The sequence below is a fragment of the Varanus komodoensis genome, unplaced genomic scaffold (genome assembly GCF_004798865.1).
Source record: "Varanus komodoensis strain SLA01 unplaced genomic scaffold, ASM479886v1 scaffold8, whole genome shotgun sequence".
NCBI lineage: Eukaryota > Metazoa > Chordata > Lepidosauria > Squamata > Varanidae > Varanus > Varanus komodoensis.
This window is the reverse complement of record NW_025336481.1, coordinates 16,144,567-16,168,418: the sequence shown is the minus strand read 5'-3', so window position 1 is coordinate 16,168,418 and position 23,852 is coordinate 16,144,567. Positions and strand designations below refer to the sequence as shown.

General features: G+C 42.7%; 1 protein-coding gene across 5 annotated transcripts in view; it reads right to left on the bottom strand.

The window, feature by feature from the left end:
• NFATC2 (nuclear factor of activated T cells 2) overlaps window positions 1-23,852 on the bottom strand; it is a 163,780-nt gene that overhangs the window by 54,297 nt on the left and 85,631 nt on the right. For all 5 annotated transcript variants that reach the window (XM_044455310.1, XM_044455311.1, XM_044455309.1 and 2 more), the window contains exons 7-9: window positions 5,902-5,957; window positions 4,337-4,463; window positions 1,269-1,952 (exon numbers count right to left, since the gene is read on the bottom strand). In XM_044455310.1, coding sequence (XP_044311245.1) covers window positions 1,269-1,952; window positions 4,337-4,463; window positions 5,902-5,957 — 867 coding nt within the window. The remainder of the gene's footprint in view (window positions 1-1,268; window positions 1,953-4,336; window positions 4,464-5,901; window positions 5,958-23,852) is intronic.

Sequence of the window (23,852 nt, the reverse complement as noted above, 5' to 3'; positions counted from 1 at the left end):
TTCACTTCCTTCTGTATCAATGAATGGTTGCCTTTCATTCCTATTGGATAAAGGAAATCACTGCATTTGAAAATACTTTTATTGCACTAAGGGTAAAACATGTTTCCTGTGCCTCACACTGTGTCAATCATATTTTATTATCAAGAGCTTAGTTCTATTCTTGCAGAATCTAACTGAAGTTCTAAAACAGGGGTGGAATCATTAGTGGCTTTCTCCACCCTGGCCATGTGCTGGAGGAATAGTGCCACAGCTTGAAACAATTAATTAACCTGCTGATGAAGCAAATAATGTGGGATGCAGTCAGACAAGGACTCACTGTAACTTTTCTATCAATTAAAAGTGAAGCATTTAATACACAACAAAGAAATTATGTTTTCATTAATCAACACACTCTAGTACCTCTGTAAACATTGGGAAGAGTATGACCCTCAGGCCTGCCTCATCTTTCATAGAATGTTTAGTGAAATGTTTTAACAAGTTTTACAAAAACAGCACCTAGGCTCATTCTGTTAATTTCTTACTAAGGTGTTAATGTTGTTATCCTAGTCCACCTGCCAAAACCACACTTTTGTATGCAAAAGCACCATATGCAAAGCTGTGCATTTTCTACAGAACTCAAGAAATTTTGTGTCTTAAAGCGTATGACTAGCTTCCAAATTAAATAAAAGAAATTTTATTATTTTATGTGTTTATTTTTGTAGCAGCATATACCAAACAGTCAGGCTCATACAGTGGCTCTGTTTGCACGAGACTGTAAGCCGCATCACTTAAGCAAGCGAGAATACTTGTGCATGCTGCCTGATGATTTCCACTTTGCTCTTCCCACTAGTGGAAGCAGCTGTGGTAGCAAAGAACTCATCCAGGAGAAAAGACTTTGTGTTCACTTGACCTCTTGATCTGCTGATTCTCTAATGAACCAGAAGCCAAGGCTAACTATTGAAGTCCTCCTAAGGTGCTTGGCTTGTTTAGGAGAGTAAAAGAGGAATTAGGTTTGAACAGAATGCTAAGCCTTTTCTTCCTGGTAAGTTCCTGAGCAACGAAGCTACTCCTGTTGGCCTGAAGAGCCAAGTGGAAGCAAAGGAGCAACAAGCTCTAGCACCCTACTTGCAAATGACAAGACAAGAGTCTCTAGAATTCTGCTTATTGTTTTGGTGTACTTTGTTTTCCAAACCACAGATCGATACCCAATGAAGATAGATGCCACATTGCTTTCTCACACAGATGCAGCCTGGATGAATAGCATAATGTTAAAAAGTGGTGTTGCTTACCATCATCCAAGTAGGCCTGGTCAAGGTTCTGTTCCTGTTTGACCGTGACTCCAGTTGGCACTGCTTCCTTCTGATCACTTACTGGTGGTCCATTTTTGGCTGTTCTCTGCTGCTGAATCACGGTTGGGTAAGAATTTGGGCTTAACCTTTGTGCTTGGCTGACCTGAGGTTGACTAGGTCTTGCTCCACTGGTAGTGAAATTTTCACTACACATGATGTGCTGAAATTCTTGATGGCTTTCACACCGCAGCTGCTGATTGGTTGTGGGAGAGCAGTGGATCACAGGGGAAGGTTGCTGATTGGCTGGAGAAGGATGGAGCACTGCTGAGCTTTGGCTGGGAGAGCCTGTGTGAACCAGCACTGATCTGTGAACATCCGGGATGGAAAGTTGTGCAGCCATCAAGCCAGACTGCTGGTAGCCTAGGTGGGTGGGACTGAGGCTCTTGCTTCTTTGATATATTACAGCCCCTGGGTTTTGTTGAGGATACTGAGATTCAGGAGAAGACAGGCTTGAACGCAACTGCTGGCAGGGCGCCATTGTAGCCACAAGACAGGAAGGAGACTCGGAGACCATTGAATGGTGTGCATAATAAGGCTGTGTTACTGTTCTCAGGCCACTCTGTACTGTATTGCAGATTAGAGATGGATCATAGTCATCAATGGGCTCTGTTTTGATGGAAGGCACTGGAACAAAGTGCACAAAGGACACGATTCTAAACAAATGGCTATGTGACTGTTTGGGGGAGGAGGGAGGAACAGGCACTGACAACACACACATTGTACATTCTCCCCAAGGCCTCAGGCATGGTTCACATGTGCATGTTGCTTGCTTGTCTAGTGCAACATCAGGCTATGGTCTGACTGTGCAAATGGCCCACTGCAGACCGAACCCCACAGGCAGAGATTCTCCATCTCCTCTCAGCATCCCCCAAAACAATGCTTTCCAATGGATCAAGCTCGTACTTGCACCACCCAGATGTAAAGGACTGTTCCACAAAGGCATAGGCATCCCTTGGTGATGGTATATAATGACTGGCAGCTGAATATGTCCTGAGCTGGTCCCTGCTTTCTCTCTTTCTTTTTATCAAACTCAAAAAGAAACCTCTGAAGGGCAGGGTTTTTTTTAACTGAAGCTTAACTGGTTACAGAGCACAGTGAATGCTAAATAGCTTTTTGCCAATCTTGAGGAAAAGCATCTGCCCATGTAAAGAGCTGAATCAAAACTGAAAGTTCTCCTCTGTACCTCCCTTTCAGTAAAACTGCTGATTCCACCCTCAGCGCAGTTCATGCTGTTTGAGGACAAGATGGTGAGCATGCCTGAGACCTTGTCACTGGGCTGGTGTCTTCTCCTGCCACCACCTGATCAGGTCAAGGAGTTCTTCTTGCATCTGCTTGCCCTCACACCCTGAAAAACCTTCTTCGCATTCAAAAGGTGGCAGATTCTCATGCTCTGCCTGCAAAACTTCACTAGGTCACATTGAATCAGTCAACTCCTTCTCCCTCTTGCTTCTCAGTCTCCTCCTCAGAATTGGATGAAACTATCTGAGAAGCCTCTATTGAGCGAGAGATGGGCCCACTTTCTACAAATTATATGAACCCGCATCCATCGAATGATGTGAAATGAAAGCATATCTGTGCTGCTCTATCTATAAGATCTCTCAAACCAGTTGAATTCAGCAGTGAGTGTCGTGTGACATCAACATCAATGCTAGAAGAATCAAATTATGTCCGTGCATGTATGAAACAGGGAAAGCCAATGTGGTTGCAGTGGTTAGATGCTACACCACACTGGCTGTTCCTCTTTCATACACTCTAGCTATCAGAATGTTGGACTCGGAAGTCCTGGTTTCTAGTTGCTACTCTACTCAAGAAGCTGACTGGGTCGCTTATGGCCAATCACTGACTTCCGGCCTTGCCTCCTGCACAGGGCTCCTGTGAGAATGAAGCAGAGGAGTGGAAGATGGATGATGAATGAATACATGAAGCTGAAATGGAGAAGAGGAAGGCTATCAGTTGCTGCTAGTCCTGATGGCCCTGTGCTACCTCCAGTACCAGAGCGTGGATAGTACGGCCTCATGTCCTGCTTGTGGCTTCCCACAGTGATCTAGCTGGCTCCTGCGCTTTACTAGATGAACTCTTTGTTTGATCCAGCAGGGTGGTTGTTACATTAAGATATTCCCTGGGCTCCCTGGGAGAAGGCGGACTAGAATGCAATAAATAAAAATAATGCTTTTGTGAACCACCTAGACAGCGCTAGCTATTCGGCAGTAAAGAAATAAAACAACTCAGTAAAGAAATAAAATAAGTGAAGTGAGTGCCAGCAAACCATGTACAATTATGCTAGAAGGGTTACAGGATTTGACCCTGAAAAATGGGAATATTGTAAGCAATCTCTCTGTATGTACTCAGACGCATCTTGCATTTGCACAAATTACAGAATCTTTCCTGAATTTCCCAGTGTGGCCTAATGGGGACTGTGTTGAAAAGAATCAGCTATAAAATCAAGGGATTGCACCGGATAAGCTGCCATCATAAATTCAGTTTCCTATCTATGAAGTGTGATTATTAATAAATTACAGTTTAGTTCCACAGTAAGGTAATCTAAATCCTGGGCCTATAAAAAGCTGACTGAAGGATGATGCTATTATATGGTCATCTGTTCAAAAATAATAAAGCTTACAAATAAGGAACTTGTATATATATGTAATAATGAAACTTTTCCTCTAGAATGTTTTACAAGCTTTTATACAGTTAGATGTGAAAAGGCCTCTGTATTAAATTTGTAAATTTGAATAATTTTGAGGTGGAGAAATAAGGTGGAAACATTCGTCATGCAGCTTGATGCATCTTCATGATATATTTCAATATTGGTTGTTTTAGAACTGTGGTTATCTGTTTTGAATGTTGAGTTATCTGAAAGATAGTCGTTTATCAGGTAGCCCAGTAATTTAGATTAAGCAGGATATTACATTTTAAATAAAAAACTAAATTAATCTACTTGAAGAACAGTCAACATAAAACAGCTTTTTCAACTGTGATGTCCCAAACATCTTTCCATATAAAATTACCTGGGTGGTAGGTAAAATGCTGGGGCTGGCTTTTTTTCCGCTTTCCATTGATCACATAGAAGTTCACCTTAACAGATGTACGAATGTGCTTGTTCCGATATTCTGGTATCTCTACAAAAAGCATATTCTGGGGGAAAGAAATGGGTATGGGCAAGATACAGTAACAAATCAGAAAACACTCAGTTTTTATCAGTCATCTTGCTTAAGATGCCATGGAATGTCTACTAGAAAGATGGTTTATCCACAGCTAGAATAAAGCTGATCTAAAAATCTGAAACAAGCTTGCTGGTTTCCTTATCAGTAGTCTCCATCTTAGAGAAGTATCCCAATACGCTCCATATTTTCCCCCTACTTCTAATAGTTCTATTGTAAGACTGTCCAGAGACCTCGGGAGTGGACAGTACATAAAAGTTTTAAACAAACAAACAAACAAACAAACAGTTTGTCCTGCTAACAAAGGCAAGGCATCACATTCTTCATTGATTCCAAAGGAGACTTTAATTTAATATTTTCTGCATGCACACATGCACACACACCTTTCAGGAAAAAATATGGGCGTGTGAGGAGGTTTAACAAACAAACCCTCCCAGAGCTCCATGGCCCTGATCCCAATCAGGGCTGCATGAAGGAAAACAATGACACATCATCTCTTCCTGATTAGCAAAATGTTTCGTTTTGCCCTTAGGCAACGTTTTGCTCGCCAACAGGGTGATACAGCAGTAAACAAGATGTTGCTTCTCAACCTTACGCCTAGGCTAGTAGGCATATCCAGATGAAACATCTTGAGGGAAATTAGTTTGCCTTGGGAGCAATGCTCCCATATATGCTGCAGTCACTCTCTGCCATTTCTTAGCCATTTTAGTCGCCTGCACGTATAGAAAAGTTACCACAGTGCAGAAATCAAGTCGTAAAATGTTACAGACACAGACCAGAAGAATTGGGAGTTCTCACTACTAGCTAATAGACAGAAAGTCTTGCTAGCAAAGAGCGAGCAATTTGAGTTTCTCCTGGTAACAATGGGGAAGCAGCATGGGGAAGAGCCAGGGTGGTGCAGTGGTTAAGAGCATGGGACTGGGACTCAGAGGATCTGGGTTCGAGTCCCCGCTCAGCCATGGAGCCAACTGGGTGACTTTGGGCCAGTCACAGACTCTCAGCCCAAACTACTTCACAGGGTTGTTGTTGTGGGGATAAGATGGAGGAGGAGATGTAAGCTGCCTTAAGCCCTTTGTAGGAAAAAGGCAGGATATAAATCACAATATAAATAAAAATAAATAAAATAAACTTCTAATTTGCTGGATCACAGATTCATGTACGTACTATCGGTGTTAAATCACTATGTGAAACAGTGAGTTACTGTCACTATGACAGTCACTTGGTCGCAATTGACCTAAAGTTTATTGAACACATGTTTGCAAGCTGCCTACACAAGGCACTTTCAGAATCTGTTAAAAAGACAATAAAACAAGTAAAGAGAACAAACCCACTGATATTAATGAGCTTAACAAGGCTCCTAGGTTGATGCTGGACTTCCTTTGTGTGTAAGAAAAGTTGCTGATCATACTTACAGGTTGGCTCTTATCTTTATCCACCGTGGCCTCCATTTCCCAAATCTGTTGCCCATCTGCGGAGAAATATACATATATATTAAGTCAGGCATAAAAACAGCTTTCCAGAATGTATGCAAAACACATGTAAATACAATCATCATGTTCCCCTCACTTCTTCCAACCCCACTATAGTGGTTTCAAGTGTTCTGGGTGCATTGCCTATATTCTCTCGTAATTCATACCAATCTGTAAGATAAATGGTCATTGTTATTCTCTGTAGTGAAAATGGGTTGAAACTGCAGCACATTTCCTAGGACCACCCAGTGAGCTCATAAAGGCAGGAAGACTCCATTGGAACAATTTCGGATTCAGACCTATGCCAATTTATATAGAAGTAAGCCTTTTGAACGCAGTGAGACTTACTTCTAAATAAACATGAACAGAATTACTTAGTTTCTTACATCAGTAACACATCAGCTCCAATGGTGGGTCCTGGTCAGTTGTAAAAATGTCAACATTCCGAAATGTACTAGCAAGGGGCATCCTAAACATTCCCTTCATGTTATCCAGGATTGATAATACCAAAGGAATGCATGCTGGGTCGTTGTTATTTCTGCCTAGGGCTTCACACATTAGTCCAGTAGCAAATGCTTCTACCCCCACCCTCATGGAGAACTAGCTAATCCAGTCACCATCTTTCTAAATTGTGATATGGTCGGTATAAACACCATCTGCACTCAACGGGCACAAAGAAAAAAAATCTGATGAAGATCCTGCTTTGAGTAGCCATTTAGGACATTTAAAAATGTTATTATGTTCCCACAAACTTTAGCCTTTTCCTTGAGCTAAAATGTTCCTAGTTCCTTTGTGGCCTTTCCTTGTTACTCTTCGACCTTACACCAGTTTCTTTCCTTCCTCTTCACTTTGTCAGCATATTGCAGATAGTGCAAAACTAACACAGGCATTTCATTGGCACCTGAAACAAGCTTAAGCTTCCTTGGATTGTGCCTAGATCAATCTACTCAGGCAAAGCTGGCTTAGTGCTGAATGAAATGGAAAATCTTCCATACTCCATGCTACCAAGAATACAATTTCTCTTTTTCTTCTTTTTATAACTCCTTCTTCCTATTTAGTTTTTTGCTCATTCAAACCTTTTGGTCCTCTCAGCAATGCAATTGCCTGGCCAAATATTTTCTATTTTGCATATTTCAAATGGAAATGGAAAAATATAAATAATTTTATTTGATAAATATAAGCATTAATTAACCCTGATATTTGTTTCTTTTCCCATTGTGCACTGAGCAGAATTCACAAAGCAAAGTGCAACCATGAAACAGCCATACAGATAATGCTTGATTACATGTAAATTTCTTGATAAGTACTATCTTAACTAGGGACAAAGGAAAGATCTTGTTGTTGTTGTTAGTCTTGCGAAGTTGTGTCCGACCCATCTCGACCCCATGGACAACATTCCTCCAGGTCTTCCTGTCTTCCACTATCCCCCCGGAGTCCACTCAAGCTCACACCAACTGCTTCAGTGACTCCAACTAGCCATCTCATTCTCTGCCATCCTCTTCTTCTTTTGCCATCTATTGTTCCCAGCATTAGGCTCTTCTCCAGGGAGTCCTTCCTTCTCATTAGGTGGCCAAGGTATTTGAGTTTCATCTTCACTATCTGGCCTTCTAAAGAGCAGTCAGGGTTGATCTCCTCTAGGACTGACCGGTTTGATCGCCTTGCAGTCCAAGGGACTCGCAGGAGTCTCCTCCAGCACCACAATTCAAAGGCCTCAATCCTTCAGCGCTCAGCCTTCCTTATGGTCCAGCTTTCACAGCCATACATTGCAACTGGGAAAACATAGCCTTGATCTACAACAGATTTAAATGAGTTCAGATTTCTCTGATTCTGAAGATTGTGTAACAGACCAGCTTTCTCTCTAAGTCACATGGATTCCATTGACTTGGTTTTCACTTGGGAGTAGAAATGTGAATTTGCACAAATAGAACAAAAAAGAAACTGATAAAAATAAGCCAGGTTCCATTAATAAGCAGACAACAGATACTTGGCCAACCCCAAAGACTGATGGAATGGATTTAATACAATATGTGTATCCTTAATCTCAACCAAAACTACAGTGTCAACACATTTAAGGCATCATTGTCTCACACTGAACTGTGAATTACAACACTGTATCTTATAGAAACTAATTTTACTTTCAATGTAAAGCAAATGCAGAAATTGGACCAGAAAGGTGCAATTAACCACATAATGCTACCATATGACATGTCTAAAATGAAAGAGTTAGCTCAGGTGAAAACGTCTAGGTCTAAATCCAAGCTGTACTGACTACAAAATAGTTTAAAGGTCTTTTGTCAGTACAATCATATAGCCACTCATCTGAGAGTAAGCCTTGATGAAGTCAATAGGATTTGCTTCTGAGTAGACATGTATAAATTATGCTGTACAGGCCAAATGAAATGTGATGTTAAACACATTACTTGAAGTGCATGGCTGTTTTTAAAATTAGCATCACTGGGGGAACAAATTGTTTTTTAGTCAGGAACACTGTGGTGCATGGAGAGGGAGGTTAACCCATTCTTCCCTGGTGCAGTCCCACTTTAAAGACCTTCTCCTTTTGCCAGCACATAGTCCTTGCAAGCATGTCCCCATAAGCACGTATGGGAGCTTGCCTGCTAGAACTAACAGCCAGAGTGTGTGTGTGTGTCCCTTCATCAAGACAATGTGTGTTATGGAGGGTTAACCCTCTCCCTGTATGTTGAAGTCACAATGGAAAACCTCCATCCTTCCCTCACCACACACAATGCAGAGCTCCAGGTGATGCATTTATCATCAGCAATAAGTTTGCTGTTTGCCTTGAAATTTGATTCATACATGCAATTAAACCACTGAGTGACCTATCAGTCATTTATATATAGGCAGATACATGAGCTGCCTCATTAGAAATGATTCAATGTAAGGTAGCATGAAAAGACACAGACATGTTGACTTGCACTCTGGGCAACATATAAGGTAAGGCAGAGCCTCAAAATCTGAGACAGAACCAGGAAGAGGTCAATTAGCACTATGTGATTTGAAGTTAGTGTTATGCAGAGGTAATTCTAAACCACCACAAGGATTCTCAGAAACAGCAAAGTTCAACTTCTAGAACAAAAAATTGTTTCAATCTGGACAATACCTGGAACAAATAAACTTGTCTGTGACTGTATCATTTCAGGTTGCACATGGAATGTCACATCCAACTTTTAAGACTTCTCCCCCACCAACATCCCCTTCCAGGCATCAGGGTTTGCCCTGGCCTCTTTTACTATACTAATTTTCTGTGTGCAGAGAATTCTTTTATGTGGAGCAGCATCCCAGGATCTGTTGTGGACCCACCTGTTGTGTGAAGTGATGCAGCCCATATGCAAGCTCATCACCTCGTTTTTCCTTTATGAGAACTAGGCCAAAGAAAGCGGCATGTGTGGTGTGTGTGCGTGCACATGCACACAGAGAGAATTTACTCTGCGAGAAGAAACAAGAGGAAATGGGAGCACAGGCTCCCCCAGGGAGCCAGTGTTACACTGCGGAGGGCCTCTGGCAGGGCTGAGTCATTAGCTGATATTTCTGCTTCTTTAATTGTTGTTCTGTGGGATGATGTTAAGTAGGTGCAATTTCTCCTGTCCCTGCAGGATAGTTAAGAGCCGCAAGCCGCACCTGATTCATGAAGATATTTATGGCACATGGGATCCTCTTTAAGGATGAGGTCTACAGACAGTTTTATGAGCTAGAATCGCCAGTCAGATGCAAGGAACAGGCACGTTATTTCTGTACTGTTAGAAGGTTGCAATAAAATCATTGCCCCTTGGGATTCAGGGTGGGGGAAGAGGGAGGCAGAGGAGGAATGATGACTCAGATGCATCTGAGTCAGAAAACTCCTCTGGGACTACCCCTGGGATGATTGCAGTTCACAGCCCTGCCCTTTCCCAAGGGGGTTTCCCTACAGCCACAAAGTACTCCATTGTTTCTGAACTGAGCTAGCCAGTACAGTTTCCACATGCTGTGTGCTGAAGCACCCTGGCTAAACACAGCAGCTGCACACCTCCAAAGAACAGGCAACTTTCCAAGCAGGTTAATTACAGAACTGTCACACACAATCAGCCAAGTCAAGGTGACCTGTGTGACAAAGCAATGGGCTAAACACTGGGCAGGCATGTAGGCCCAGGTATATGTACTGCTTCAGTGATACGGAGAACAATGGTGGTGGTGATAAAGATCCCATCATACAGGAGAGCCCTGGACATGGTTGAACTCACCACCACCACCACCACCACCACCACCACCACCATAACCATACAATTAACATTATTCTGTGCCAAGAGCTGAAGTCTGGAACCTGTGCAGATGGACAAGCAGCCATGCAGAGCAGTTGGTTGGAAGAGAAAACCAGTGACCACTGCAGCTGGAGGTTTGCCTCAGCAGTTCCCGATCCTCCACAGCTGGAAGTTCAGCTGTCACTAGAGGGCCAATCTAATAATACCATGGGATAGAAAAAGTCCCTTGCAATTCCCAGGTGGTCTCCCCTTGAAGCTCAGGCCAGCCCCAGACCTGCTTAGCTTCTGCATGGGGCATGCCTTATGTGCCTTCAGACCAGAATCTGGGCCTGACCAATTTTGCAGGATTGAACCCAAGTGATGATGATGATGATCAAAAGTTATCTTTCCCTCTTATGGAATAGATCTATTTCTGTGGGACAATTATTATTTTCTTTATATGGTACTTGTGGAAAGGGAGAAAATGAAAGCAGGGGAGGATAAGTCCCTGTCTCAAGGAGCTTACAATCCAACAGTGCAGGAGGGAACAGTGAGATGGGAAGGGAATGGAGGAAAGGGAAAGGTACGTGTTACAAGGACGAATGGTGACCAAATGTGCTTCCATATGCCTAGATTACATTTTCATTGGACAAGGGGACTAAGGGATAAGACTACAATAAAGAAAATGTGGTTTTTTGAAAAACAAATCTGAAGGACATGGGAAAGGTGTGAAATACATAGAAAGTCTATGGACTACTCATGAAGTAGAAGGAGGTAGCAGAATCCTGACATTATAGACTGGCTGGGACCACTTCTGACTGCAGCTATTCTCCTATGCTAACAAAAAATGTTCTGCATGTAAAAGAGCTTGCATATTAAAAAACAGATTTCCAGATCAGCCTGCTATGCAGGTTTTGTTCTTAAAAGGAGTTTTCACATAAGAGAGCATTGCAAAATTTGATCCTGCTTCAGCCACACTCTCAAGTGGTGTGGTCCATTCTATTGCTTCAGGACTCTACCACCTCATTGCCAGCTTAGTCTGCAGCATGTAGAGACTAGATCTTAGAATTGCAATCAAGGGATCTAACACAAACTGGGCATGGCCTGCAAAATCATATTCAGTGCACAGGAGACCAGTGAATCACGCTAAAGTCACAGAAACATTTGATTTCATTTAGTGACCAAACCACTGGGATGGCACTAATAAAACCTTGTGAATCTAGAATGTTAAACATAACCAGATGATCTAGATTAACCCCAAAGCCTACAGAAGGATGGAATATATGTGGTGATGCCGAGGGACATGGGGAAGAAAGGCAAGTCAAATGTCCTCCTTCACCAATGAGCTTTTCTTTACCTTTGGGCCAAGATTCTGATGACAATGACAGACAATACTGCACAGATGTGTACCTGAGTCCAGAAGGCAAATATTTCCCTAGCAAATCCATCACCTGGACAATTCTAATTCTTTAAACACAGCATCCCTTGTATGTTATAGTAAACACCTCACGGCAATTGTACTGACCTTTCTGCTTGTATATCATGCTCCATCTGTCTCATAGCTTTGTTTTATAATCTTGAGTGTACAAGCCTTAATTTTAGATAGTCAATATTTGACTTTCCCTTAACATCTCTAAATATTAGACCTGCTGTGAGCTTATGGCAAAGCAGACAAGATTAGAAATATAAGAAATCAGTGTTAGTTTGTTAAGGGAAAATGATGACCTCCTCATTATTTTTAAAAATACTTTTATACCTCTTAACATGCTAAAATCCCTGTGGTTCACATTAAAAACGCAACATTATATCTCAGTCCTTGTGTTCTACACTAGCTATGGCTTCAAAACCAGGCACAAGGGCAGACAAACAAGTGGACATTGAAGTAGTCTAATCATGAGGTTGCCAGTCTACAGACCACCACAGGCCAGACTCTCCCTATCCAGAAACTGGTATAGCTGGCCTACCAACAAAAGTTGGTAATGGGCACTCCAGGCCACTGAGATCACCTGGAGCTCCACTTACAGAGCCGGATCTCGGAGCTGCTTTTCCAAATGTCAGCTTGCAATGCATTCAATCTCGTGTCATAGTCAGACTGAAATCTTTGTGGGGGAGGACATCCATAGGAAAATGTATGCATATTTTGTGTATATTTCTCCAAATGCATGCAATAACTGTGCACATCCCTGAAATGTGTGCATTCTATTACCACTGATTAAAGTATGTTTATACATACACATATTTCAGAAGTATGTAATTTTCATGCACAGTTTTCAAATGTGCACATGCTGTCAAATGCATTCTTTTGCTCAGAGAATCACATTACAAACTCAAGAACGTACCATCTTCGTCTGTGGACCAAATTCAAGTCTGTTTTTAGTCAGGGAGAAGACAATTGAGTAAATCTTGATGAAAAATGAATGGAAACGAAGTTCTTATTTGTCTCTACTGATTCAAATGCCTCAGAAAAACAGCTGTCCATGATCTCCTAGCAGCATTATATAAATGTTAAATATTCCTCAGTTCAACTACTTGGAGACTGAGGCCTAGACACCCAGTGTCATTCTTTTGAACTAACTCCATAAATAAGATGCAGACTCCTGTAAAACAATGTCCTCAACTTTTAACTCATGGAGCACATACAGCGGAATACTGTGTTCAGTGGTATCAAATGCTGACAGATTAAGATGGATGGGGAGGGTTATATTCCTCATCTCCCTCCCCAGTGAAGGTTATCCATCAAGTTGACCAAGACTGATCCCAGTCTAAAGTCGGGCTTAAACCCAAATAGAAATGAATCAAGATAATGCATTTCATTCAAGAGTGCCTGCTGCTGAGACACTGCCACTGTCTTGAGCACTGTACCCCAAAGAGGGAATATTTGTGGCCAGATGATAACTAGCAAAGGACTTTGGACAAAGGCAGACTCTTCTCAGGAATGATTGCAACATCATTTCCTTCAGGGCAGAAGGGACCACACCATGACAAACCAATGTGTTCACAACTCCCCTGATCCAACCAGTCATTTCCCATGGTTAATTCAAAGAAGCCATGATGAGCACAGGTCAAGAAAGAATGTGGTGGGTCATACTAGGGATGGGTGAGGAATCCAATTCGGGGATTTCCTCAGCTCATACCCCTGGACTCTGGCCTGCTTGCTGTCTTCTTTACGTCCATTTCACATGGACATCCAGGAGTCAAGTGGAGTTTCTTGCAGGCTTTGCAAACTTTGCACAAATTGTTATATAATTTGTACATCTTGCACAAAGAATTGCATACTTTCCATAGTTTGCACAAAAGAATCCATTAGCATTCCCAAGTGTTCATGGACTTCATCTCAGCTTGGCTTACTTCCAAGTTAGGGCCAAGCATGGGAAAGAAGTTTGGTCCATACAAGTGAGTCAGATTCTGGCCTGATCTTTGCTACCCTAGATCCTACAGATGAAAATGTTGTATCCAATTCCTCAGCCTTCAAAAACCAAATCTGATCCCACAAGACAATGAACTGGACACCTCAACAGAAGCTGCATGAATTGAGGGGTTCAAGTTGGCATGAAGGTGAGAGATGGTAGCCTCAAAATATTTGACAAACTTGTCACAATGGGCCTCCAAGAACTCCAATCCTGGTTTTATTAGGAAGAGCTCAGCTGCATGGTTGAAGACGGATGGGAGTGATAGGTAATCCTCCTTAGCCACCAGTTTTGTGTCCTGCTACATGTTTAGTAATCCTCAAGCCTTGTGTCACTTGAGCTTCATCTGTCCTCTGCCTTGTTCATTGTCCAAAGTTCCCTGGTAAATCAAGGGGCAATCCAACTCTTCATCAGAAAGGGCATTCCAGCAATTGTACTTCACCCTTAAATATATGGAAAATGCTCCCTGAGAACATTCAAGAATCCATCCTCGAGATTCTTGGAGTGTTCCCTGAAAGTATTCAGGAATCCATTGATTCCACAGCAATGAGTGTTTGCCTTTTTTAAGCAGAAAGGCTGAGATAAGTACCTGCAGTCCCTACTATTCTAATATTACTTAAGTAAACCTCTCAGAAAACTGACACTCTGAAGCTGTATCTATATAATATGTGTAAATAAAGAAATATATTTTATCTTCACCCTTCTTCAAGAAGCATGAATCCACTCTCATTTGATCCTCCCAACAAGCATGTGAGAGAGCAGCAGTTGAGACATAGTGAGTTCTATGGCTTAACTAGTATTTGATTGCAGATCTCCCCAGTTCTGGTCTGATACTCAAACTCTAAACGAGACACTGGCTTCTCTAACCCCACAATGCCCTGGATTAGTTGCAGTTATGAATGGTGGTAGAATGACAACCTGCATGTGCTCAGAGGAGCGCTTTTTCTTATCGCTTCGTATGTTATCCATGCAGGCTGTCAATGAACTTCCAGGCCCTTTCAAACTTCTCACAACTTGGAACCAACAAATCTCAAGAAAGCACACAAAACCCACACGGAACCTTGCTGCAGACTGCCTGTGCAGGCGTGCTTGTCTTTGCGGGCCCAATGAAAAGCGACATTTCTGAAACATGCACATTCCCTTGAGGTGTGAGAGGCTTGGTTTGAGCCTGTGGAACCTGGTCCCTGCGGAACCTGGTGCAAACTCAGGGGACCTTCCCGATTTGAACTGATGGGGCGTGCAAGGCACACTTCTTTCAAGATTTTTCTTTTTCAGGAGAGATTATTGGTTTCTGTTGTTCTTATGGTGCTATACTTTATCTTCCAGCTACTTCCAAGCTGCTGCTTGGATGAAAACAGTGGAAAATTTATAACTGCTTTATGACTTGTTTTAAAGTTTGGCATTGTTGATAGCCAGATGCCTGTTTCAGTTTATTCAGATTATTATATTTTGTTGTGAGCCACTTAGCAACCTGTGATTAAGGTGGGACATACATTTTCTGAATGCGGAGGCCAGTAATTTCAAGGGAGCCCTAATACAAATCCATTGTGTTTGCAATCTATATGCATGGAATTAGAGGTTTGCATAGACTTTCCAACCCCCACCCCAGCTTGGCTTTCTTGCTTTTCTTTTGTGGGAAATGATCAGTGAAGGAAGAACTTCCAAGAAAGAAACATCCAATCCAATCTCTCTTATACCAACACGGTCCCTTCTTTTGTGTGGACTATACAATGGCACCCATTCATATTTCATAATTCCCTCCAAGGGTGTTGAATGGAGCAGAAGAATTGATTATGGGTTGTTGGCCGTGGGTCCACCACGGCTGGCCTAGACATAAGCTCTACCCCACCCCATATGAAAAGAAGTGGTGCTATCAGGGAAAGATTATGGGGCAGATGCCCAGGCTCCCTTCTCATGAAAATTAATAGAAAAGGTCCAAAATGCTGCAAGCCTGGCTTATCATGTTTTTGAGTAAGTGAAATGATACACATCCTCACCTAGAGAGGCTGGCAGCACAAGACCATTAATTCCAGCATCTAATCTTACTCAACTACACCGGTGTGTGGAAGCTTCTAACTAGAGGCAGATAAAGTTGGGTGCAAAATTATACTTGCCTGTGTGTGGTGACCCATCCAAATGCTAAACCTATTGGTATCACAACCACCACATTTGTAAGACCTCTGTGGGGAAAAAGGAAGACTGAGGAGGAAGCCAGTGGGAATAGCCTTCTGTCCCTCTCAGAGAGAATCAGAGATTCAACAGAATTGCTTAGGGGCAGGATCTAACCAAGCCGGTGTGGATGGGAGAGAGAAGAAAAATATGTGTGGCGATATGAGAGGTCTCTCTTCTGTGTGTGTCCAATTTGTATGCAATGCATGGCTGGCTATCATTCTGATGCCTATAGCACAAGGTTCTGCAGTTCTGATAGGTACCCATGAGGTCCAGCAGCATCAGGGAGCGCTCTACATGAATCATTTGCTCCACCAAAGGTGGAGACCTTATGTGTCTCTCCATCGAGTCTTCGCTCCCAGACTCCACCCCACTGAAGAGTATCCATCAGGGCTGACCCTCCAGCTGTTGTTGGGCTGAAGTTCCCATCAGCACAGGCAACAGAGAGGAATAATGCTGTTCTACAAAAACTACAGCTGCCCAGCCCTGTTGTAAACCCTTAAAGGACCAACTCCCTGGCCTGAAGACAGAAACTTCTCCTCCTCTCTTTCTTTTTCATTTTTTAGCAATGAGTAAAAAGGGAGTATGGCAGGAACAGCCATACTGATGTTGCTACTTGTAGATTTCTGGAAAGGGGACAGAACTGCTGCTTAGGAGGGTATCCATGTGTACCAACTGGTTTCCTCCTCTTTGTTCATTGCATCAAGGGTTAAAATGTACAGTCCAACTAACACTTCTAGTCCTTACCTAAAACAATCAGGGATGTACAAATATAGTGTAAAGTGACTACTAACTTCACCATTCTGTGGCCTCCCATCCAGCATGTCCTCTGAGCCATTAGATGCATTCACTGGAATGGCAGGGGGCGGGTACAGTTTGGGGATTAGAGGAAGGCACTGAGGCTTCCACTGGAGAAGGCCTGGGCTTGGAAAATTGGTGCACCAGAGCGATGGCATGACCTTTTCCATGGTCTTGCAAAATCATTCATCTGGTCCACATTCTTTCCAGTCCACCAGGTATTACCAACACTCCTCCAAATCCAAGATTTAGGGCATCTCCCACTCCTCTTCATTCTGAACTAATAGTGGTGGTGGCTGATGGCCATTCTCCAGGTGTGGCCAGGAGCAACAGGGACCAATGGCAATGGTAGATGTTCTCCATGGGAGGGATGTCCAAGTGGTAAGCCATTATGTGGATGATGATAATGAAATGCAGGTAGGTATAATCATTCATTAAAGCTATGCCACATTCCTATGATATGGCTATTGATGTTTGTGCTGGCCAGCCCGTGTCTCTCCACAGGTTCTTTTGAATCTTAGTCTATGCATTCAATGATCAGGGACCATACGCTTGCTTTGCTGTACCTTTGCATGGATTACACTGATAAGCCAATCTGAGAGCCATTTTAGCTGAAAAGTGGAGTATAAATAGAATGAATGAATGACTGAATGAATGAATGGTAAAGCTAGTATACATTGACAGTGTAGTTAATCCCTGAAAGGCCAAAGAATTTGGTGTGTGTGGTCCTCACATCTGTCTTTGAGACATGCATTACTGGAATATGTACTTGGAACACATAAGCACACTTGGAAGTGTGCTGAGCAAACACCATCCAGGCATATAAAACAAATTCACACTGCAGCACAGTAAGCACACATGTGAAACTGCTCTTACTAGGGTAAAACTTTAACTCCATAGTACAGTGACATGTTTTGTCCTGTTTTGGCACCAGAAGACTTAATATGAAATTAAATGTGAGGCCCAGATCTGACGGTGTCAGCACTCTCTACAGGAATAAAGGAGTTTTTAAAGGAAAAATGTAATTCTATGCCGTCTAGCCTGAGCTGTGATCGGACCACAAGTTTTGAGCCAAACTCTAGGGGAAGTCAAGATGTCAGTCTGCATTAGGTAAATCTTGCTTGATCTGCTACAGTACCCTCAAAGCTGTTTGGCTTAATTAGCCAATTAAAGGGTCCGTTGAGCTGTACACATTACTCACGATCCCTTACGCATTACTATGGGTTTGTGAAATGGCAGTAAAAATGTATTTTCTGCCACAGCTTAGCTGAGCTGGCATGGGGGATAGACTGGGAGGTTTGGGAAATTCTCTTTGCATTTCTCACAAGCTTACTGAGGTTTTCACAGCAGAGTCTTGACAGACAGTCAAATAAAATGTCCAAAGTAAGTAATATTTAACTAAGTGATTGTGGAGAAAAATCTACTGCCACATCCAAGAGCACATTTGATCCAATCAATACAAACCAGGCTGACTCTGAGAACTAGCCTAGATCCAATTCCCACCTTTGCCATGGACTTGCAATGCGGCTCCGAACAATCCACCGGGGTGCAACTCGCAAGAGTCACTGGCAAGACTCCCAACTGTTGCTTAATGAAATGCAACGAAATGTATTTGCGCCCCGTCACTCAGCTTCAGCCTCTCATCTGTAACATCTGAATATCAGCATTTATTGTGCATAGCTGTTCCAATGGTAGCCATAACAAAGGCCATAAAGCCAACATTCAGCAAGTAAAACCAACATCATGGTACAGAGAAGGCAGACTACATGCTTTGTCGGTCACTTTAGGACTGCCCTGAGCTTGCTTTAGGAAGATTCCTCAGTTAGTCTTTTGTAGAGTAACCCTTTCTTTCCATCTGCAGATTGAAGGGATTTGCATTTTCTGACACAGTGCTCACTCTTCAATATTTATCAGAGCCTTTGCACATGGCCTGCTCCTGCCATTGAAATAATGAAAAGGCCCTTTCGTTAAGTGTGTGTGAATTGATTAAAAAAACCCTGCATGCAACTGCATCTAATACAACGTGAAAGTTCTAGATCAGGGCAACAGTGTGGTATAAGGAAGCATGAGCAAGCCTTCAGTCATCTCTGGGCAAGAAACATCAATTGCAGCTTATGAAATTCCTTTCATTCACATCAGCAAACATTCCTCATGATCAAAAATAAGGTGCTCAGTAGCAAACTGTCTGACTCAACATTAGTCTGTGCGCACAGTCAGCACCAACGCAGATGTACTTCTGCATCACAACGCTAATCCAGAGCTCATCGCACTAAATGCATCCTATGATGCTGATAAGGATGCACAACCCTTCCAGAGCTGCCCAGTGTTCTGGGCAAGTACTTGTCCACAACTAACACCAGAAGTGGTCCAAGAGGCAAGCAAAGATGGGCTGACTACACTCATCATGCCATACTCTCTCACTCCTCCAGGAGCATCTGGCTGATGACTCTGATGACTGCGGGAGACAAGACATCTGGACTGCACAGAATTTTGTTCTTGAACAAGCAAGACCATCCTTATTTTCTTCTGCATCACTTTCCTTCCTTTGGAATAAACACATGGTATGGGGGGGGTGTTCTGTAATTTTAAGAAACCTTTTATGGTAGCCTCAATAAAAAGTGGCACTCACATGCCAACAGGTCATTTTCAGTCTTCAGAATGACTGAATGCTGTGGTGGGCTGTTTCAATTCATGTGGGTCAGGAGACCGGGCATTATAGCCAATTAAACCTGGCTGGATGGAAAGCTGCAGCCCCATGCTTTCATTACACCGAGAAAGAACTCGGAGATGATTCATTGAGGCCAAAGATGCATGTCAAGTCCTGGTTGGGAAAGGGCCAGAGGAGTTAGTCATCCGAATTGTTGCCCAACCCCGACACTGACATTTTGCACCAAGAGAAGGATCTTAGAGCCACTCTCCCAACAAGTCAATTGTTCGAGAAAGGAAAGTTAAGTTGCAACAAAACATAACAGTAGCTGAGTCGTGAAACAGCAGGGCCTGACTGTCCTTCCTGATCTATTTCAACCAATGTATCATTGCCAATTCATGAAAATATACATGGCAAAAAATAAAGAAACAACAAACAAACATTTCATGAAACAAAAGCTCCACTCAAAATAAAAACCACTGGGAACCTCCGTGTAATAAAATGAGTCACACCAGGATGCGATGACTAAGTGGGAGAATAGGGAATTCCATTCCTTATGCCAGGTTTTTAATGTGATCAATTAGCTTTCGACAGGTGATAGAAGATTCAAACTCTTTCCCTCTCTGTCTTTTGTCCGTTCCAAGACAAATGCATTAAAAAGCAATCAGTGTCTTTTAAACAAATAGATCGCAAAGCTGGATAATCAGAGACAGGCTTGTTTCTAGGCACCCCTGTAGTAGAAAGCAAGCCAGAGAATTTAGGCCAGTAGTAGTTGCCTTTGTTAATGAGGGCTTACCAGCTGCAAAATTCCAAAACCATGTGTCATGCAGGGAGACCTTCCAAAACACTGGATTCCACCCTCTCTCAGTGACTCTCTTTCAGCTATGGCAACTCCGTTTCCACAGCCACTCTCTTTTTTTCAAAAAGGAAAATATCTGTTCTTATGTATTTGTCTTCATGAACACCCCCTGCCTGTTTTGCAATGTTTTTGTGGGATTCCCCCATTCTCCATCTGACATTTGCTGGCTACATTACAGGAATGTTTTTGCCTGCTGCCAAGTGGACAAGAAGCTACAACATAAAGGTAAAAATTCTTGCAGTGCTTTTAGCAAATGTCTTGTCATAATATTACATCTATCCTCAGCTATGATAACATTCTTCATATGACACTACAGAAGGTTCGGGGGATCCTCAGTTTACATTTATCTCCTCATTCCAGGATAACACATCTCTATCATTCTGATGGGCCCTAAATATAGGGACCAGGGAATGCTGCTTCAGTATTTCCAAGCCCTGCAGTCCAGACAAGCAGGATATTTCATTAAACCCTCCACTAGTCCACATTCTTGAGAGGCACAAGGGCAGACCTGGCCATTTTGGTCTTTTAGCCATTGACTAAGAAACGTCATTGGTTTCAGGTTCCAAATAATGTCACCCATGTGACAGTGGTAGTACGCAATACCTTACATGCATTGTACTCTAGTTGTATTATTTGCATTAAAAATGATATGCCCACTCAGTGAGTGCATGGTTTTTCATCCATGCTGATCGGGGGATGACTTGAGGAAAAGGCACCTCCTTTCTCTTGGGATTCTTCTGGCAGGAGAAAGAAGACAGAAGCTGTAGCGGCATGGAAGTGGGCCTCTGAATGTGAGTAGAAGCAGTCTCCTTTGCATGTAAATGAATGCCTGTTCTCATATGTTTATATATGTTATGCAAAGCAGAATTATTAACCATCTGCCAGAAAGAGAAGCAGGGCAGAGCACGTGAGCCTGAGGCCAGTTCATGCAGCGCCCGTGGATGCTGGAGAAACTCGCAGTGGATCCAAATGAGTTTGTGTTTCTATGACTCCAACCTGCACATTCTGCAGCAGACCAACTTCTTCTAAGTCACATGGGTTACATGGACCCATGATCCATTTTTAAGTAGGGGATGCTGGATTTGCACAAATGTTACATTGGCACAAGTCTGCATTGGCAAACAAAAAATAGGATCTTACAAAAACTCTAGCTCCACCAATGAGCAAATGATAGAATGAAAGATGCCTGAAAAACAGATGGATCAATTTATCAAAATCTGTACAACCCTATTATCACCAAAGTGTCCTGATGTCATGTTGAAACAAAACCTAACTACTGCACCCAGATCAAGACAACTACATCTACAACCGGAATAGCACACAAAGTGGGAAATGCACTGAGGCGAGCACCTGCGAGGGCACACTCGGCCAAAGTTCTATAGCAGAGATGGCCGTTTTGTGTTGCGGCCTACAACTCCCATCAGGCCTAGCCAGCAAAACCAGTGGTGTGAACCAAAGGGAGCTATAAGCCAAAATAATCTAGCAGGACATAATTAGCACAGTTCTGTTCTGAATCATCTAAATATTTCTCTTAGTTTGGGTTGTTGTTCTTGTTTTGTAGGTCAAACCAAAACTTATGCTATCACCAAGATGTAGGGATAATAAGCAACAGTACTATAATAAGTCTTAGACAGACCTGATATCCAAGGACATCAAACCCACCTCCTATGCAACTATCACAGAACTCTGCTATGCCTGGTCAGGACAACCTCACTTTCCGAAGGATAATTTTATTACCACTGCTATAAACAGAAAACGACTGATGTATGAATTACTCTTTAAATGATCATCAGATAGTAAAGTGAGAAAAAATCAGCTAGTTTTGTTTCCTCACTACTGACAGTTTAAGATTTTGTAGAAGAATTTGAAGGGAAGGATGAGTTGTGAGGGTTTAACAACAAATAAACCTCAGTCAAACCAACACAAAAATCTAACTGTAAGCCAGAATGAAATAGAATCACATTTATAAGTTCAAGGGATGAAAAGGAGTCATGTACTGCACAACCAGCCGTAAATGTTGTATCCAATTATCAATGCATCTTCATTATTGTTCACCTTTGTGCAAATTTTTTTCAAAAAGGCAAAAGAAAGAAAATTCTTGTCATTTGGAGAGCAAACTTTTGACTGGGCTTTTTGAAAAGTTTATTTGTTGGTAGACTATGAGTCATAAGGAGAGGAGCTCTGCGGGGTCAGCTTGCACTAATGTAAGAAACAGGTGAATGTCTGCAAAGATGATTTATCATTTTGGGGAGGGGGTGAGTTATTCCTCTGCTCTGCAGGAACTGACAGAAAAAGGATAGGCAGTGCCTGGGTAAAAACATTTAATGGGCTGAAGCAAGTCACATGTCTACACACCAAAATGCTACCTGGAGTTCCATGGGTCATTCCTGGGCTTGCAATATCCTTCCTCACCATTTTTATCCCTCTGCCCAGTTTTTTATTTTAAGAAACATACTTTCTAATCAGCAAAGGTGATTGGTCCAAACCAAAGCAAGGGACTGTTATCAGCACCCTTTTCCATGAATGCTTCTGGACCACAAGTGAGAGTCAGAGTCTTTCTTTGGGAATGAGAGTGATGGCCATGATGTCTTCTTCAGCATGTCTAGCCGACAAGGGAGAGAGACTTGTGTCACGTCTGTCTGAGAACACAGGAACCATTTTCGTGCTGGCACTCAGACAGTTTCTCAAATTATCAAATTTGGGCCCAGCTCAGAAAGCTTTCATACCCCTGCCCTACAGCAAGAGCCAAGCTGTCCAATGTCATTTGCCCTTATGACAATTGTATTAGCCAGTGAAGCTTCCACTGTTCCCTGCAGAGGACGATAGCCATGGCTCTCTTATATGGGAGAAAATACAGGGCTGCACTTGGAAGAAGGGGATCCACCACAGCTACGGGTGCTGTAGGCTCACGGGTGCCTCATTCATTCCAATTTAACCCTTCTCGTAGGTGCAGAGGCCTTTTTTGGGTTCTCTTTCAGCAAGTGTGATGGACCTTTGGAGACAGGCTTCTATTACAAAAATAGATGTATTCATTAACTCAGGGATCACTGGGTAGAAAAAATCCCAAAAGACTGTAGGCGTCACTCCAAACCACACTTTCTCTTGAGAACTGATGTAAGTATCTCAGGAATCCAGACATGACCAAAACTGTTCCTTAGTCAGAAGCAATTGTTGCGCTCACCCTTACCAGCAGCAGCAGCAGCAGCAGCACCGTTACCTCCCGGAGAAGTGTGTGAGCGGCTCAGTCTCAGCAAGGGTCATTTAAGAGTGCTACATGCACTCAACACACTATGCATCATCCACAGAGGGTGCAAATAAACATACTACATGTGCAGTGCACACACTGCTCCCTTAAACACAATCACTTTATTCAGTAGCTGCTAGAGCACGAATTTGCAAACTCCCCGTCCCCCAGAGTTCACTTCCTTCCACCGTTTCCTGTGCCAGGCTTAGAATGACTGTGCCTTTTTATAAGCTGCTTGCTGAGCTCATTACTATGTAGTGTGGTCGAGTCAACACAGCAAGGGTCAGTTATTTTCATGGTGCAGCAGGCTTGATATATTTCAGCCTCATGCCTACAGCACTTTCATGCTCAAAATGCTTGTGTGGAGGAATGGCCCAACTCTCCCTCAGTCTCTCTGACCCAAAGGGGCTTGGAATTTAACAGCAATGCTTTGCTCATTCAGCTCAGAATTGATCCATTCTCTCTAGGCTGAATTCTATGAATATATGGATGCTTTCGTGTGTGTCTGCCCGCCCGCCCGCCTTCCTTCCTTCCTTCC